Below are 17,174 nucleotides of genomic sequence, written 5' to 3'. Positions count from 1 at the left end.
AGCAGCTGGGAAATCTCCATCATTGCAGATATTCAAAACTTGACCAGACAAAGCCCTGGGAAGCCTACTCCAACTTTAAAATTTGCCCTGCTTTGAGCAAGGGATTGTGACTAGATGATCTCCAGAAGTCCCTTCCATCCTTAACTACTCTATGGGTAGACCATCATTACCCTTGAAGCAAACATTGTTTGCCTGTTTCACACTTTATTCTAGAAAACAGCAACTCAAAAAAAATTTTTTTACAGTTGTACAACTCAAAATCTATATTTTTTGGCAAGCATTCACTGCAAAAACTTTGTAAAATGAATCTTCTCTTCATTTTTGATCATCAGAACTGGAAGGACTACACAACTCATCTGCCAGTATATTGCTACAAAATTTTCTATTATCAAAGCATTATTTTTCAATAAACATTCAGATTTTGTGGAACATGAAGAAATAACACAAATTAAAAAAATAACCCCCCCCCCAAGCCTGAAAACTGCACATACTTTTTCAATTAGTTCATAGCTCTCCTCAAGCTTGAGCGCTCTGTTTTGTATAGCTGTTGAAGCACGGTGATAGACATCTAACCACTCTCGATATTCACTTTCCGAAATTTCAGCCACAGCAAAACACAGAGTTCTTAAACCTAAGGAGAAAACAGACAGCATACATGATTCAACATTTGTTAGTCTCTTCCTTAATATGTCTGCAACAGGCAACTACTAAAAAAAATTCTGTATTTTATGCATACTTATGCCTCATTTTCATGTTTACTGCTTTGTGTCCTGAAGAACTTATATTTATATTGCATTTTTTACTTTATATATCTGAAACTAAGTTCTTCCAACAGAGTAACTCTGTCAACGTAGATGAACGTAATACAGGTGACACTTCAGGGAAAAAAAAATTGAATTTTGTACAAGATTTAACTTATCTTAAAACTGCAAGCTAAACATGAAGTAATCCCAAGTTACCCTTGCCAAGCAAGTATATACATTAGTTTTTTTTTTTTTTAAATCAACAATATAACTATAACAATGAATATTTCTGAAGAAAAACATGTTAAAGCTAAATGATGGGAAACATATCTCAATAATTAAGGCTAAAATATATCAGGAAAATGTTACAATCACTTCCTCCCTTCCCCCCCTCCCCCCGCCCCAATAATATCTGTAGGAAATTCTTAGTTAAAATTTGAAATTTATCATATAGAAGCTCACTCTGAATCCCCTCAAATTAATTCCCACCCTCCCCACTTTCATATATCATGAAATGCTTATGTTTCTAGAGCATGAAACTAGCATAACTTTCTATATATTAAGAGGAGCATTACACTAGCCAAACAAAGTCTTTTGAACCTACAACTTTCAGGTGTGGAGATTTAGCAGGGCATTGGATAGGATTAAGGAAGTTAGAGCCCTTGATCATTTGCCCACTCTTCTCTAGGAGTGGGCAACATAACAGCATCATAAGCAGGGATGATTAAATGCAATCTTTATTTGTTTTAGATTTTCTGTTGTATATAGCTCATCATTAGCAGCAATTTTGAAAGGATAGAAAAATCAAAGAGATTAGGCAGTGAATAAACACATCTCAAATGTGTGACACAGTAATTGAACATCTTCAGGATAAAAACATTGTTTAATCTTTACACTTTGACAATTAAAAAGTGTTAGGAACACTACTTTTCACCACCTGGACCTACAGAATTAACTTAAGGCTAATGAATTAACTAATTTTTTTTTTCTTGTAATATGGATATGTTAACATGGCTCAAAGAAATAAGAGGAGATAGGAGGGAAGGAACCTATAAATAATAATTAATTAATAATTAATACCAGTTCCAGAATTCGTTGAAAAATATATTATGCAGATGATAAAGTGAAGAACTCAGTGTGTATGGAATATTAGTAAATGGATTTTTCAAGGCACTTGCTGTCTTTTTTTTTTTTTTTTTTTTTTTAAATCAGAGCCTAATTATTTTTCTATTTTTAGTTTTAAGAAAGTTCTTTTCTTTATGATAGAAGAAAAACATCTTCCAAATGACAAAATAGAAAAACATAACATCATTCAGTCTGCTTTTTAACAAACTGGAACAACAACACAGGAAAAAAATACACTTTCTCTGTTTATCCAAGCAGGCATTAACATTCAAACTTAATAAATGCTTAAATATAAATGCCAGCCATGCTAACCACTTCATTTTTGAACAACACACCAAGAACATGCAGCAAATGCCAAGGACATACTGTACTGCCACATAAAAGGATACACAGCAGAAACTCTGAAACATCATCAGCTGCATTTTAAATTTGATGCAAAAATAAATACCGATTTCTTTAATCAATTCCAGGGAGAGACGGACTTTAAATTTTTTTTGAGATTGAATTTAGTGCTTTTGAAACGTTAGCAAGTGACTCTTTTGAGGAATAAATCTTTTTACTTGCTCAGAAGAGGAGTACAGAAAGCACTTGAACAAATTTCTCAACACTAATACATATGTACGCTAGTTTTAAAGAAGGATATGATTTTTACTTATGTTTATTCATTCAGTCCAGTCTGACTGCTTAGGAAATATGGTATCACTTGTATCACTGATATAATGAATTAAGAATTAAGTAACGAATTACGAATTAAGTAATTAAGAATTGGATTGAAATTCTCCTATCAATTCACATAAGATAACAGATATTAATTTATTTTTGCCTTTTCTGCAGCCACCTATATAGTCTGTAACCCAAACTAATTTTTATCGTCTTTTCTTTGACTAATCTTGGTCAGGCCTTTACAACCTCCCCTGAGAACTGTCCAATCAACTCAGATAACTAGATTCTGAAGCCAAAGAGCGTATCTGAGGCTTTGTGCTGTCGTACTATCAGTTAAATTTGTTTGGTTTCAGTTCTTCTTTGAAGTTTTCCTAGAAGGAATTTATTATAACTTTGATACTCTGTAAGATTAATTAAGGCTAATCAAATGTTTCCTGCAGAGATCTTGATATGGAAAAGAAACAAAAGAAAAAAGATCAGTGGCTTGCTTCTGCCATCACAGACGGAATCAAGAGTCTGAAGGTGCTGACTATGACAGTAGCCAAACTGATAAATTCCATTATAAACCAAGAAAGAATAATTAGACAAGTCATATCATATAACAAACAGAAAAAAGATCGCTGCTGATACAAAAGGATTTGGCCAGATCAGATGCCAGTTATCAAAAAACAAGGATCCTATTTTAGAAAGAAAACGCATATGTTTTCATAAAGAGAAAGTTTGAAAAACAATTTGGGACAACAAGAAAGAGCAAGTTTTATTTTAATAAAATGTAAGCGTAAGCCTATTTCTTAAGGCACATCAATGCTATTTCTAACATTTTAATAACAGTGTGTTAAAAAAAATGGAAGAGATACAAAATCTGTCGTTTAGGTTTCCATAACTATTACAATCCTGCTTCCAGCTACTCCCTCCATCAGTTAGAACATTATTATACTTCACAGTACAACTCTATAATCTTTGTCTTGTCCCCTTCCTACTATCTTAGGTAAAGGGAGATCCAAGAACAGCGCTGCAAGAGCTTATGCGACAGCAGAAACCCTTTTAGACTCTGTTTACCTGCTCATACTGTGGAATCCACTATTATTAAATAACTTTGCCTGCCTGCTTGATAAAAGAGATGTATCAATTGTCTTAGTTTCTTAGTCTTTTTAATTCTACTTACTACTTCTTGAATCCCCAGGGGATTTCCCCACCTCCAGCAATTTGCTTTTTAAGAGTGATGGATTAAAACAGCAGAGATACCAAAACACAGCAAACAAAACTAGTGCTGACGATTCCACTTATCGTCACAGGTAACAGAGATGATATATTATAAAGCTGCCTTAAAAGCACTACGCCAGCCATCCCAACGCCTTTACTTCGGCTGCTTCTCCCTGTGCAACGTCCCTACAGCATTCACTGTTTGAGGGAGATGAACGTCATCAGGGGAAGAGAAATCTTCACAGAAACAAAGAACTGTCCAATGTGTTTGCTCTTTGGAAAAACAAAAACAAAAAACCAAAATCACCTTTAGTTTAAAAGGCCATCTGCTCTATTTTTTTTTTGGATGTGAACTTATTACTGAGATTTCTTGGGAAAAGAAAAGCAGTTTTAGGAAGGTAATCCTAAAACATTGTAATTTTCAAACCTAAGATGCATAAGACATTACCACTATATAAAATTGCAAAAATAAAAAGCTGACCATAAATTGAGTTTCACATTTAGTTTCATATTGAATAATATTACTCACCTTCTGTAGCAAACTGCTCTAGATGTTTTAAAGTGATTTCTTTGTATTTTGAACTCTCAGCAAGACGGTCATAAATTACAGTATCCTGTAACAGAAATAAAATGAACTTGGAACAACTGAATAGAATACATGGAGTTTTGTTGGATTCACAATACCAATTATGTAGGAAAATGGCAGGAAAAATATGCAGCACTGTATTGATTTATTTTAGTATGAAAAAATGAGTAGAAGTGAGTTTCTTTCAGGGGAAGGAAAGGATATTCTAAGCACTCACATCCTACACATTTACAGCTTCTGCTATCGTGCAGATTTTTTTCCTTCCTACAGTTTTTACTGCTATTTCTCTTCATATTGAAGAACACTGATTCTTGCTTTGTGCTGCCACGTGAACCTTTTTGTCTCCTAAAATGCCATCTTTCTCTTTAATATTAAGGCAACAAGTTAAAATTAGTGTTTTTAATAACTGCCATCCACAGATTTTTGTGGCCAGCTTGCATAAACAGAATATTAATGATGGCTTCTTGTCTCCACTTTAAAAGTAAATGTCCATTCTGTATCTTTTCATCACCCTCAATTTTCAATACCATTCAGGAATTGGATTTCCCCCCACACTTGACTTTAGATGAGGAACAAGAACTAATGAGCAACTCTACCACTCCTGGATACAGTGTGATCAAAATATCTTCCTCCCAAAGATTCTTTTTCTTTCCAGGAAGATTTAGTTTGGCTTAACAGCAATAGATCATCACAGCTCCCACATAATAATTTGTAACAGACTAGTATGGCCACCTAGTCATTTATGCTCAATTGCTCGGGCAAACAAATAATCAATCAATCCAAACCTTCATCCATTTTATTGGAATACAAAAGAAAATAATTAGTAGTAAGTATAGGGGTGTTAGTCAAAGTACGAAGAATAGGATAAGTAGGTCTGACTTACCCGCACAGGCAGTTAGTAAAAAAGGCATAAAAAAACTACATAATAAAATAAACCAAATCAAAAAGGCATTTTCCTTCTCCCCATTTTCAATGTGACGGCTATGGTTATAACAAACTTTTGCTTTTGTATTTGTGTCAGTAGCACACGTTCTTTGATACAATAAAAACATAATAAAACTCACAGCTCCTTTGCAGTAGAGTCTTAACTTTCCTGTTGGCGTGCGAACTATCACCGACATTCTCTTCCTAGTGCTGAAAGAGAAGTAAGTGCCCTTTATGTGTATATGGTTCATAAATATTTATATTTGCCAACATTTTTATCTTAGAATATTGACACGTATGTCAAAGCAAAAGAAATAAAGCCTATATATTCTGATGTTCTTCAGGTGACTGGGATGGAAAAACAGTTTTACAGTCAAATATCTAGAGTTAATGTGGTGACTGCTTATAGGCATTTTTTCCTCTACAAGCTAATTTCAGAACCTTCATCTAAACACTGCCCACTGCTCATGAATAAGCATCTTGTGGCATAAAACCTTTGTGACCAAGATCATAAAGAATTAACGTATCTTCTTCTCCATTTCGTCTCTAATCCAAGAAAAATCAGATAAGCAGAATTCCAAAATCCTTAGACAGCACCCAGTTGGGCGTCTGCTATGAGACCAACAGAGAAATTCAGATAATCTAAACGGCACTTAAATAGCCTAAAACAAATGCAAGCCTCAGACAAACCCACTTTAATTCCTAGCAAAATGATCTTGCCTATAGATAATTTTTCACACTCACCTGAAATTTACCTTTAATTATGGGGGAAATACAGTTATTTAGGTTTTGCATAAACTATAACTATATATATGCCCTTAACAGGTAAAACCTCAATAGCTTTGGAATACTAGAAGACTGCAGTCCCCAAGTTTGGCATACAATTGCATGTCTGCCAGTCTATTGAGGATGTACCAGAGAATAACTAATGTTTTCCAGGAGCCTTCTAAAAACTGAGCTATGAAGGCAGATACTGAGTCTTACTGACAAATACATTTTTGTAGGAAAATTAGGATAAAGCAAATGAGCTGGACTTACTGTCAAGGACTTTAACTTTTTACAATCCATGCCATGAAGTGTCAGTTTTATTTCTTTTTCTTGGTGAAATACTGAAGCCACAAAATAATACTGCTACAAACAACTGTAATATTTTCAAATGCGATATCCTTTTTCTATTTTGTTTTCTTTACCATAGGAGGCAGAATAGCTAGTAACTCTCATTGAGTTGTCAGGGGACTAAAGAGGGGCAGAAGGGGGAAGAGATGCTTTCTTTTTTCACAAAATTTGCCACCTCCAGAATTTGGGAATGCAAAAGGAGTAGCTCTTGATTTGTCCCGTTACTTTAAAGTCTATGTCAGATTTAAGGTGATGATTTCATCACAGTGCAACAACAAAACCACAGAAAACAAACACTGCTACAGACACTTGGGGAACTCCTCTGTCAGCCTCTCTAGTTGTTCTTCTACATTTAGAAGTACCAATCTTCAGTCACAGAACAGGATCAGTACATTCTGGACCTCACTGAACAATGAACAGGAGGTAAGACCTCGGGTGCCCTAGAAGGAGGCCTAGTGTGGGCCCAGCACAAAAACAAAGGCAATGTGCATTATTTTTAAGACTGATCAGATGGGAGATTAGTCAAGCTATTGCTGTATTTCAGGTAAATACACCCTCCTTCTAAACAGAAAATAGTCTTTAGATGAGAAGCTTTACCCTAAAAAAACCATAGAAGGCTTTTACTAGAATGTGGAGAGATTTCCCAGTGAGAGAGATGAAGATCAGTAGACGGTGCGTATTCACAAATATTGAGATATTATTACTACGTCTTATTATACTTGACAGAGAAATTAATTCTGGTGCTAAAAATTCAGTTCATTCTCTAGCAGGATGAGTAGAGGCAATCGAAACATCCCTTAGTAGCACTGCTGGTTGATGCTGGCTGATACATGTTGATGCTAGCACTAATGTACAAGCTACCATGCAAGCTGTGGAAGTAAAGTCATCAGAACTTTAAGGCACATGATGCACAGTTTATGCTTACTAAAACAAGGAATCACATGCTCAAAATCATGCTCATCTCTGTGACTGGTTATACCTGGTCCAGCTAAAAAGACAGAACACGTATTTGGCACAGGGATGACCGTAAGCATTAAGGAATTCTTTAATTCCGGATCCTTAACTGACACGGTGCCTTCCCCTCCCACCCCACTGTAGGTACATACTCTAGGTGTTATGTGCTGGCTTCCCAGAGACAGCTGAGGAGCCCTGGACAGTAGAGGGTCTCAACTACTCTCCACTTCCTTGAGCTTAAGATACCGCAACAGTTGTGACATCTGAGCTAAGTATCCACTGGGGGCAAACTCATGAAGACACCACTTGCTCCACAGAGATTAGTGCTACTTTTTAGGAATAACTGTCACCTAACTGCTTTAGGATTATCAGTTGCTTTCAGTATGTTTGCACACTGGTAGGACGGAAAGCTACTTCCATGCCTACAATGGTATATTATTAGCATATTGTATAAGTATTCTACTTCTCTTTTCACAGGCACGGCTCACTATCTTTGTAAAGAAAGAACACCGCAACACACAACTCTACTAAGCACTCCTACAAGTTCTACTTCTGCGACACTTTCCCAAAAATCTACCTCTACCAACATGCTGACGTTGTGCTCTGCTTGCAGAACAGTTTTATCTGGCTTGTGCTGGAATCAGTGCAAGGAATCAGTTTGCATTTTTTTTTTCTGGGGCAAGGGCACAACAAAAAACACACCAGACTTACAACACCTGGAAATCCTTAACTGGAGAGTCCTAATTGTTACAGATTACTTCTCTGAAGGTAGATGCTCCTGGCCATTCAGATAGTGTTAGTTTTAGAGCAAAAACTCATTCTGCTGTGGAACAAGGGTGACCTCTAGTGCCTCCAACAAGTCACTTCCAAGAAAGTTACAGAATATTCAAAGTGAAAAACAATTATAAAATTTGAACGCTTAATAAAGTTGGGTGATGGGTATCCACTGAAAACCTTAATCCTCCAAAGGTTAAGATTCACAGGTAATTCTCTTCTCTAGAAAGTACCACTGTTTAAATTACAGTTTAGAGCGTCACAGAAGTTTTAAAAACAAATCTAGGAAATCAAGACAAAGATGAAAAACAGGAACAAAAGAGGGATCCTTCACTTCCATTCCATGAAAATTTTCAGTATAAATTTTCAGAGATGTCAAACTAACAATAATGGATTCTGTGCTACATGCTTTTTAGAATAAAAATTGAAAAAAGTAGTGCTTACAGAAAAATGAAACCATGGTATAAATCTGAAAAATTTAATGTCCTCTACAACATACAAAAAACCTAAATTGAAAGCAGTAATTAAAAAGCCCTTCAAAACAGGAGAAAAATGATTTTTTGTTGCTTTATTGCCTTCATTCCACTAAATTCTCACATTATTATTACCAGAGATAACTACTTCTCTCTTTTCTCTCATCTACCTTCAACCCTTGTTTCCTTCATTGCCTTGGATTTCTATATTTTGGTATTTTATATCCTTAGCTAACTCGAAGGGAAATATAACAGGATAGGTAAAGCAAAACAACTGTTGCTTTTTCTTAGGCCGGTTCCTTGCAAGTGTGCCTACAGAAAGTTTCCTCTGCGTATGAATCTCTTCCTCACCCTGTGCCAACGTAAGCACTGGGACTACAAAAATACTCAAAACGCAGACTACATATACGAATATAATTTAAAAAGCTTTACATAACAAATGAAACTGCATCCAGATTTCTATGCTCATAGTTATAATTCCAACAGTTGCGATAGAAAACATTTACTGAAAGTGAAGTAGCTGATGAACTCAGTTAGAAAGACTAACAAATAGCCAGTGTTCTAGTAATGCTACACAGAACAGAAACAGTTTCAATATAAAGCACTTAAACAAATCATATGCAAGTATATTCAAAGTCAAATGCAAAATTTCATTGTAACAGTGAAGAAAAAACACAAGTTAAATAAAATATCCGTCTGAAACATCTTCCCCTCAAAAAAAAAAAAAAAGGAGAAATCAATTTTATAAATAATTCCCATGGCACTAGTGCTTTCAGAAAAAAAATTAAGTGCTCTTTTTTTTATACTATCTATTCACATTTGGAAAAAAAATTCAGAGCATTTTTTGGAAGCTTTGAGTAAAAGTGAAAATGAAAAATATTAGCCAAAAAGCAGATGACAGAAATATTATATGCCTCTGAAAATAATGTAACCATAAAAACAGAATGTGATCTTAGTCATGTGCAGTACTTTGTTTACAGTATGGTCATATACTCTAAAGTAATAAAAGCCACACAACCTGCACTCTTTGTAATAATATAAAACTTTTAAAAAGATTTTTCTGTATAAATATCTTAAATGTAAACATTTTTATCCATAAGAGAAATCCATAAAGTACATTCATAAAAGATGTTAAGTGTTCAACATGCCGCTTACCTTGTAAATTCCAGTACATTTAGCAATTCATATCGTTCTTCCTGTCCCAACTGAAAGAATAAAAATAAAAAAAAGATAAAAATTAATGCGAAAGGATTTGCTATAGCAAAAGACGCACAAAGAAACAAGCCTCACCTCAACAGATATAGTTATTTAGAAGCAGATGTAGTTATTTAGAAGTTATTTAATATGGCATAGAAAAAACAGCAAATTATAGTGTTATTCTAATGTACTTACAGATTCTAGGATTACTGAGTCAGGTGTCCTTCCAGTAAATACAAAACGAAGATGCCTGGCTGCTCGGACCAACGCTCCTTCATCTGCAACAAATCAGTCAGCTACTACTTTTACAGAAGTACCACAGAATTTTTATTTTCCTCCATGATTCAATAGGCACTGTTCAAGATTTTCTATTTTTGATTTCCTTTTTCCTTGATAGATTTGTAAAATTAGTGGTGATGATGGAATATAAAGAACTCACTATTTCTCCTGTTAAGACTGTGCTGAAATGAGTTTACATTTCAGAGAAAATATGCCCCAAAAGGAACATGCCTCTCAGTTCAGTAAGGAGAATAAACTTTTTGAAGTTTAAGTTGCAGCCTAATGAACTCTGCATTCCTGCAGACATGATGATACAGCTTCATCAAGAGAGAAGACTTCCTGCCGGCCTCCTTCCCATAAGCCTACTTTCTGGGAGTTAGAGTTTGGATGCTCTCTGACTAAACCTTGCTTAGAGAACAAACTTCCCGCTTCTGGGCAAGTGCCTTATTTAGTAAGGCATTACACAAGAAGGTAATGTGTTTTAGACACAAGCTCTGTTTTAGAAGAAAAGAGTGGTAAGTCATTCCTGTAAGTAACAGATAAATTTAGTGCCTACTTCCAGGAAAGGTTTCAAGCTGTGACTCAGTCTCCCACAGGCATCAGTTCTCCCCAGATGGTTCAAGATATCAAAGCTGAATTAGCTCACCACGCCCAATAAAACACAGCTATGGTACTGTTAAGTTTATTTATTTTATTTATTATGGCCCTTCTTCTGTCCCCGTCTTTTAATTCTTGTAGAATAGAATTCGCAGATAAATGGCTAGCCAGGAGTTGGGACAAAGAGGAAGGCTGGAGATCGCGCTTCATGTCGCTTCTCCTATCATAGTTTGTCATATTACGTTAGCTCAGTAGAACTAAGCTTATTTTAATCATTTTGCCTTGGTCCACCAGGCCCTTAATTGAAAACTGTCAATGCAACAGAGTGAGCGTGAATCAGACCTTTTGTACTCTAATCTTTTTTCACTCTGTTTATCTGGTAGACGATATCACAACTTCCATCCTCGTAAAGACATTTTTATTTTTTGATTAAAATAGTCTTTGTTATAACTCAATACCACTGTTATTGAGTATGGAACAGGTACAAAAGCAAGGACATCAGCTTGCCCCTTGGTTTACTTTGATTTCTATTTCCATTTGAGCAATTCACTCAGAATTCCACAGTAATCTGATGACAGCTTAGTAATACTGCAGTTAACAATCACCCTTTGCCATTAGGTAACCCACAGGAAATCCATACATATTTACTAAAGCAAATCAGAAAAAAGTCTAAATTTATTTTCCTTGACAAATCTTTTGTTTAAACTGACACCAATTCTCTTTTTGGAGGGGCCTGTCTTCTTTTTTAATTTCAGAAGATACTTCAAAATAAACAATACATTTTGAAAACAATTTTCTCGTTGAATAGATAGAATACTTTGCTATGTGTTCTCTCCATTACTTGACTCTCACCTGGAGATGCTGCTTGATATATGATCTTATCACCCTCTCTTTCTGGAACGGCTGTATGACACACTGCCATCATTGTCAAAAACTCACATATTATAGGTGCAGTTGGCTAAAGAAAATATAGCGTCAGAAAGTGATAAATCATTTGAACAATAAGCAACTGAAATGTAATGATAGACATGGACAAATAAATGGTCAAGAAAAAAATCGAACGAAAGATTTTTTTTAAACTATCAACAACTAAATAAAATTGACATTATCTATCCTCCATTTTCAGCATTCAGAGTAACTTCTTGCTGCTCTATTTCAATATAGGCTATACAGATAGAGGTTAGTTGCACTTCCTATCATAATCACCAAAAGGGAATAACTATAAATTTAAAATAATTCAAATAAGCATTTTACAGGAAAGCTAAATCTGAATCTGGTATTGAAAGAATTTTACTTTAAAATAATTTCACAGCTGATTTTACTATCCTCTGAAGTCTTTTTGAATGTTAGTCTTTTTTATTTAAATTATTCTTCTTTCTCTTACTTTTGTCTAATACTGTATTTCACAGCTTTTAAGAACCTTTAGAAAATGTAGCAAACAGGCCCTAAAATCATGTGGAAAACACCACACAGTCAGGTAAATGGAATATGAAAAGAAAAGAATTTAAAATAGTTCAACCAAGGGATTAAGGGGGAAAGAACAGATCTGCATACAAAAATGCACATAAAAAGCCTTATTAGCACATCTGAAGTTGGCAAAATAAAGGAACTGATTCCTGAACAGTTGTTCAAAAAAAAAAAAAAAAAAACCAAACCCCAGCATCTTCCCTAAATAAGCTAAAATCAGCTGCCACCTCAACTGAGGCTTTTTGCAGAATACTTTTAGTATTTCTGATTAGCAGTACACTACAAATATCAACAATAAAATTAAATTTACAATTACACTGTAAAATATAATAATCTCTGAAAACCTAACTTAATTCCAGAGAGCAGAAACAGTGAATGGGTGAATTCCTGTATAACTTGGATCAAGTCGAAGCTCTTCATAATCAAACACGGGATTAGGTACCTATCATCTTCAACTGAGAGCCCCCAAATCCTAAGACATGCTTAAAAGGTTCAGTTATAGAGTCTTTTCCAAAGCACTTCAGAATACAATTAACCTATAATGGAGAAGCCTCTCTCTCAATTTGTGCCTCAATTTTTACTTTAAAATATATATAAACTCTTTTGTTTTTTAAAAGGAAAAGAGCTCAAAACACCTTGCCCATTTTATAAAGATTTAAAGCATATTTATATAGATTTAATACATCTGTAAAGAAATTTTCAAGATTCAAGTATTCTCCCTAAGTCATCTGCACACTAAGGATTCTATAAACAACAGTAGTCACAGGAAAATTTCTCTTTCAAACAGCCTACATTATGAGAGATCCCTCTGTTGCATTTGTAGGAGGAAAATACTTCATTGTCTGCCAGTTACCCTGAAACTATCCTCAGGGAAAGACAAAATTTAAGGAAAAGGCATAATGTATACACATTTACAAAAATAATGGATTTGGTTAATTGCTTTTAACTGCAATTAATTTGGTTAATTGCCTGCTTTTAACTAAGCCTGGGCACAGAAATAAATTAATCATGTTAAAATAGCAAGTTGACATGACTGATCCTGCAAGCTTTGATGGACAGCATGACAAATATACGAACAGTGTAACTTAAGATAAAACACTGGTAGTAATACCCATAGAATACACAGTATAAGATTCCTATACTTCAGACTTAGAAATTCTGAGTCTGAAATTCATTCCAAAAAAAGAAAGAAAAAAAAGACTCTCCTTAAGTTAACACTGAATGTTAGTTCTAGATGGATTTAATCAAGTCACACACATCAACAGCAAACAATTGAAAAAAGTATTCACTGCTACAGGTAGGTTTTGTGCAAGTACTTAATTTATCTTCTTTCAAAGGAAATCATCTTCTAGCTTCCTGAAAGCCATGGTTTGATTTCATGAAACAACAGTAATTGTTTCTGCATTACTTACATGATTGCTTTGAAGATTCTCCAGTAACGATGAATCACTAAATGTTCTTTCTTCTCCATTTTGTGAGCCCTGCCTAGAAATAATTAAGTAGAAAAGAGAACACCATTAGCACATTCTTAACAACTCATCTGCAGATCATTTACACTACTGTGCTAAGGTCAAACATAACTTTCAGTTTGCAGGTGTTGCCACATAGAGCTCTGGTTGCAATCACACATGAGAAGAAATTGAAATGAATAGGTACTTGTTACATATCTTCAGCATTTATCTAGTTTTGATAAACTGTGATTTACACAAATACTCCTAGACACAGAGAAGTTTTTCTACGGACTTCAGATAATGCAGGATGAAATAAAAATCTAATAAAATAGAAGACTGGCTCCTGCTCTCCCCAAGATGTCATTATTGGAGGCACACAGAACAAAACATGCCTAAGTAATTACATTTCTTTGAGAAATTAGCAGCCTTGGAATAGGTTTGCAAACATTTACAGAAAAGCAAGCGAGGTAGCTGAAAGAATTAAAGCAAACTGAGTTTGTACATCAGGCAACCCTGAAAAGAGATGGCTTGTTTTCTACTGCCCACGACCAAAAAAGAACCTAGTTAACTGATGTATAAAGATGCAGTAACAATGGTGAAGCAGGAGAGCGAAGAGAGACAAGGCGGTGTGTGTTTCTCTCTGGAGAAAGAAAGTTGCACATAAACATCTCATGTTGCCCAAGGCTTCTGGCTTAAGCTAAGGACTCAAGAAAGTAGATGCTTTTAGACCTGTTTATATCTGGCTAGAGACTTGTTATTACAGCTGATTGTTGAACACGAAGACAATCCACCTGCGTTTGAACTTCAGTGAAACAAAACACGGCTGGAAAGTAAGGCCAGTTTGAAGAAAGAGTATTCTTTTTTCATTTACATTGGATTTTGCCTTGGTAACACAATCTTAGATGAGCCTGAGTGCACTACCTGGAGACTTAAATTGGATGTACAGTTACATCACAGGTAGCCTAAAGATTCTCCATGGAAACAAGAGAGAGCTGTTGCAGTCCTGCTTTACCATGAAGGAATATGAAACGACAGTACTTCCCCTACATAAATTGGCAAGGACCACTTTTTGCACTTCAATAATGAAAGTGAGGAACCCAAAGCATTCTCAATCAATGAGAATTTTTAAAAATAAATATCAAAGCAGCTGGCTCTCAAAGTGCCATAAAGTTTGTTTAGAGCTTAAAGTTTAAACTTTGTTTGCTTAAAGCTTTCTGACAGAAAAACTTCAGGATGTAGATCTCTTCTGTAGCAGTGAGGATAATTAATTTCTGATTTCTCAGTGCTAAAAAGAAACTGCAAACCAGTCAGAGGTATAACTGTTTTGGCAGTTGAACACAACTTATTATTAACACAAAAATAAAGATTCTGCAACATCACTCATTTTATGTTTGAAAATGTTAGTATCAAACAGATTTGTTTAATCAAAACAGATTTGCACAAAAAAGATAATTTTCGGAAGTATCTTAATCATAAGTATTGACAAGCTGTTTACACTGGGGAATTTTTTTTTTTTTGATGTGCTGTTCAGGAATCAGTGTATTCATTTTTCCAGTTTTGCTTTATAAGGATTTTTATCTGTATTAGTAGAAAATCACCTTATTTCTTAAGTATTTTATAAGCAAATATGCTTAATTTTATATATGCATTAACACTATTTTGATAAAAACACTCATTTATGTATAGATAGGCATGCCTGTACACGTTTGTAAAAAATGGGCCACTACAACCAACATGGATATCCAGGTCAGGTAGCATTGCGGGGCACGTATGTGGGTGTGAGATTTTTTGGGTACACATGGGGATAGATTCTGTTCCATTTTTTTTTTTTTTGATCTAGAAGAACTGTTAATTCTAATCTAGCAAAGCAAGTTTTTCCTTATAAACTTTTAAACCCTACAGAGACAACATACTGCACAGCTTTTGGTGCAATATCTTGCCCTGACTTTCAACAAACATAATTATAATTTAAAGACCGCAAATGAATTTTTGTCCCCTTTTTATTTAAGCTAATTCTGAACGGGATAGCCAATGTTTGGTTTAGGGAAGAACAACGAAGGCAGTACACGGCATCATGCAGATGGTAACAGAAAGGAAGCCAGGACTTAGCCTTTCCTGAGATCCCTGTTCAAAAGATTAATGTTGGCTCCAGGAGCATTTGGGTGCTTTAACCTCAATTTCAGTTAAAAACAAAACAAAACAAAACAGGTAGTGCTAATTTTCTAAGACTCTTTGTAGAAAGTAAAATATTAGCAATAGCTTATTACATATTTTTCACTCTCAAGTTAAGCCTTTTTTTTTTAAACAGATATCATTTCTAACTTATTGCTAGGTAACATCTTCAACAGTCTGATCAAAGTTACCTTGATACCTGTATAAATGACCAAAACTCGCTCTCCAATAGCTATTCTGAATTGTATTGTCAGCAGGACAACGGTGCTACACCTCAGCGACTGTACTAGTTAACAGTTCTATTGCAGGGCACCCAAGCTAAGCACTTAGAGTTCTGTCAACATAAAATTGTATAAGCCTCAATCAGCCTGCATCAATTTGAAGCTAAAATGACTTCTGAGAAAAATATCTCATATTTAGCTCTATTTCTAAAAATCTATTCATCTGACTGGTATGAAGCACGAATCTTAAACAAATACTATATACTAAATGATTTTTAGAGCTTACCAATCATCTGAAGGAACACTATAATCCTCAGGCTCAGGGCAATGGCTGCACAAAAAGTAAAGGAGGAATAGAGACAGGTAGAGGAAAAAGAATCACAAAGGCTACAAAATTTGATCATGTGTAAAAGAGAAATTAGTTAGTGAAATTACGTCACTAAAAAGAGAAAGTTTTAAAAGCATCTTAATGAATATTTTCCCAGTACCTAGATAACAATAAAGTATTGCAAAAGGTCTGATATTTCTGTTGAGGCTTTATAAACTATAAATGGTAATTTCTGTTATTTTGTTTTGATATAAAGCTTGTCTATTTACTAACTTATACCAGATTCACATTTCAGTATATATTAACCAACAAATTCTTATACAGAAGCCCATGTCAAAGTCTAACACACAACAGTTGAACAGGCTGTTACTACTGTGACTTTGTTCTGGAAAGGGGTAAAAAGTCAGTTTTAAACTGGAATATACTCATTTTGAATGCAAGAAAACGTAGTACGTACTCAGAAACTGAGGGAGAATAGCTAGGACCAGATTTCAAAAAAAAAAAAAATCTTTACAACAAAAAGAGAATGAGGTCGACAGCTAGGAATTAATTCCAAGAGGGCTAAAAGAAGGGCTCACTGAAAAAAGACCCCCCCCTTTGAACTTTGAAAACTTTATCAGGCTGAAACATTACCCTTGTTTCACTTGAAACATCTAACCGCATTATGATTTTGTTTTCTGTGCATGTCAAAATTGGTTCAGCCTCACCAACCATCACATCTAATATGACATGTCACATCACACCTGCCACCTCTAACACATCTAAGCAAGACTCAGTCAGAAAATAGGGAGAAAATACATCCAGTCTTTTAAGAAGTCATGACCAGTGCATACTAAACAGAATGAAGACTACCATAAATGTAGTCAGTTACTGCTTTTTTAAAAAAAAAAAAGTATTTTAG

General features: G+C 34.8%; 1 protein-coding gene across 9 annotated transcripts in view; it reads right to left on the bottom strand.

The window, feature by feature from the left end:
- Positions 1–17,174, bottom strand: part of ATP8A1 (ATPase phospholipid transporting 8A1) — a 118,783-nt gene that overhangs the window by 61,191 nt on the left and 40,418 nt on the right. For 6 of the 9 annotated variants that reach the window (XM_068943010.1, XM_068943009.1, XM_068943008.1 and 3 more), the window contains 8 exons: positions 16,232–16,276; positions 13,514–13,586; positions 11,487–11,592; positions 9,954–10,036; positions 9,717–9,766; positions 5,385–5,454; positions 4,264–4,348; positions 492–631 (listed from right to left, as the gene is read on the bottom strand). In XM_068943010.1, coding sequence (XP_068799111.1) covers positions 492–631; positions 4,264–4,348; positions 5,385–5,454; positions 9,717–9,766; positions 9,954–10,036; positions 11,487–11,592; positions 13,514–13,586; positions 16,232–16,276 — 652 coding nt within the window. The remainder of the gene's footprint in view (positions 1–491; positions 632–4,263; positions 4,349–5,384; positions 5,455–9,716; positions 9,767–9,953; positions 10,037–11,486; positions 11,593–13,513; positions 13,587–16,231; positions 16,277–17,174) is intronic. The other 3 variants (XM_068943013.1, XM_068943012.1, XM_068943011.1) reach the window with 1 other exon arrangement.

Source organism: Struthio camelus, chromosome 4, assembly GCF_040807025.1.
Source record: "Struthio camelus isolate bStrCam1 chromosome 4, bStrCam1.hap1, whole genome shotgun sequence".
Classification (NCBI taxonomy): domain Eukaryota; kingdom Metazoa; phylum Chordata; class Aves; order Struthioniformes; family Struthionidae; genus Struthio; species Struthio camelus.
This window is presented reverse-complemented; position numbering and strand designations above follow the sequence as displayed.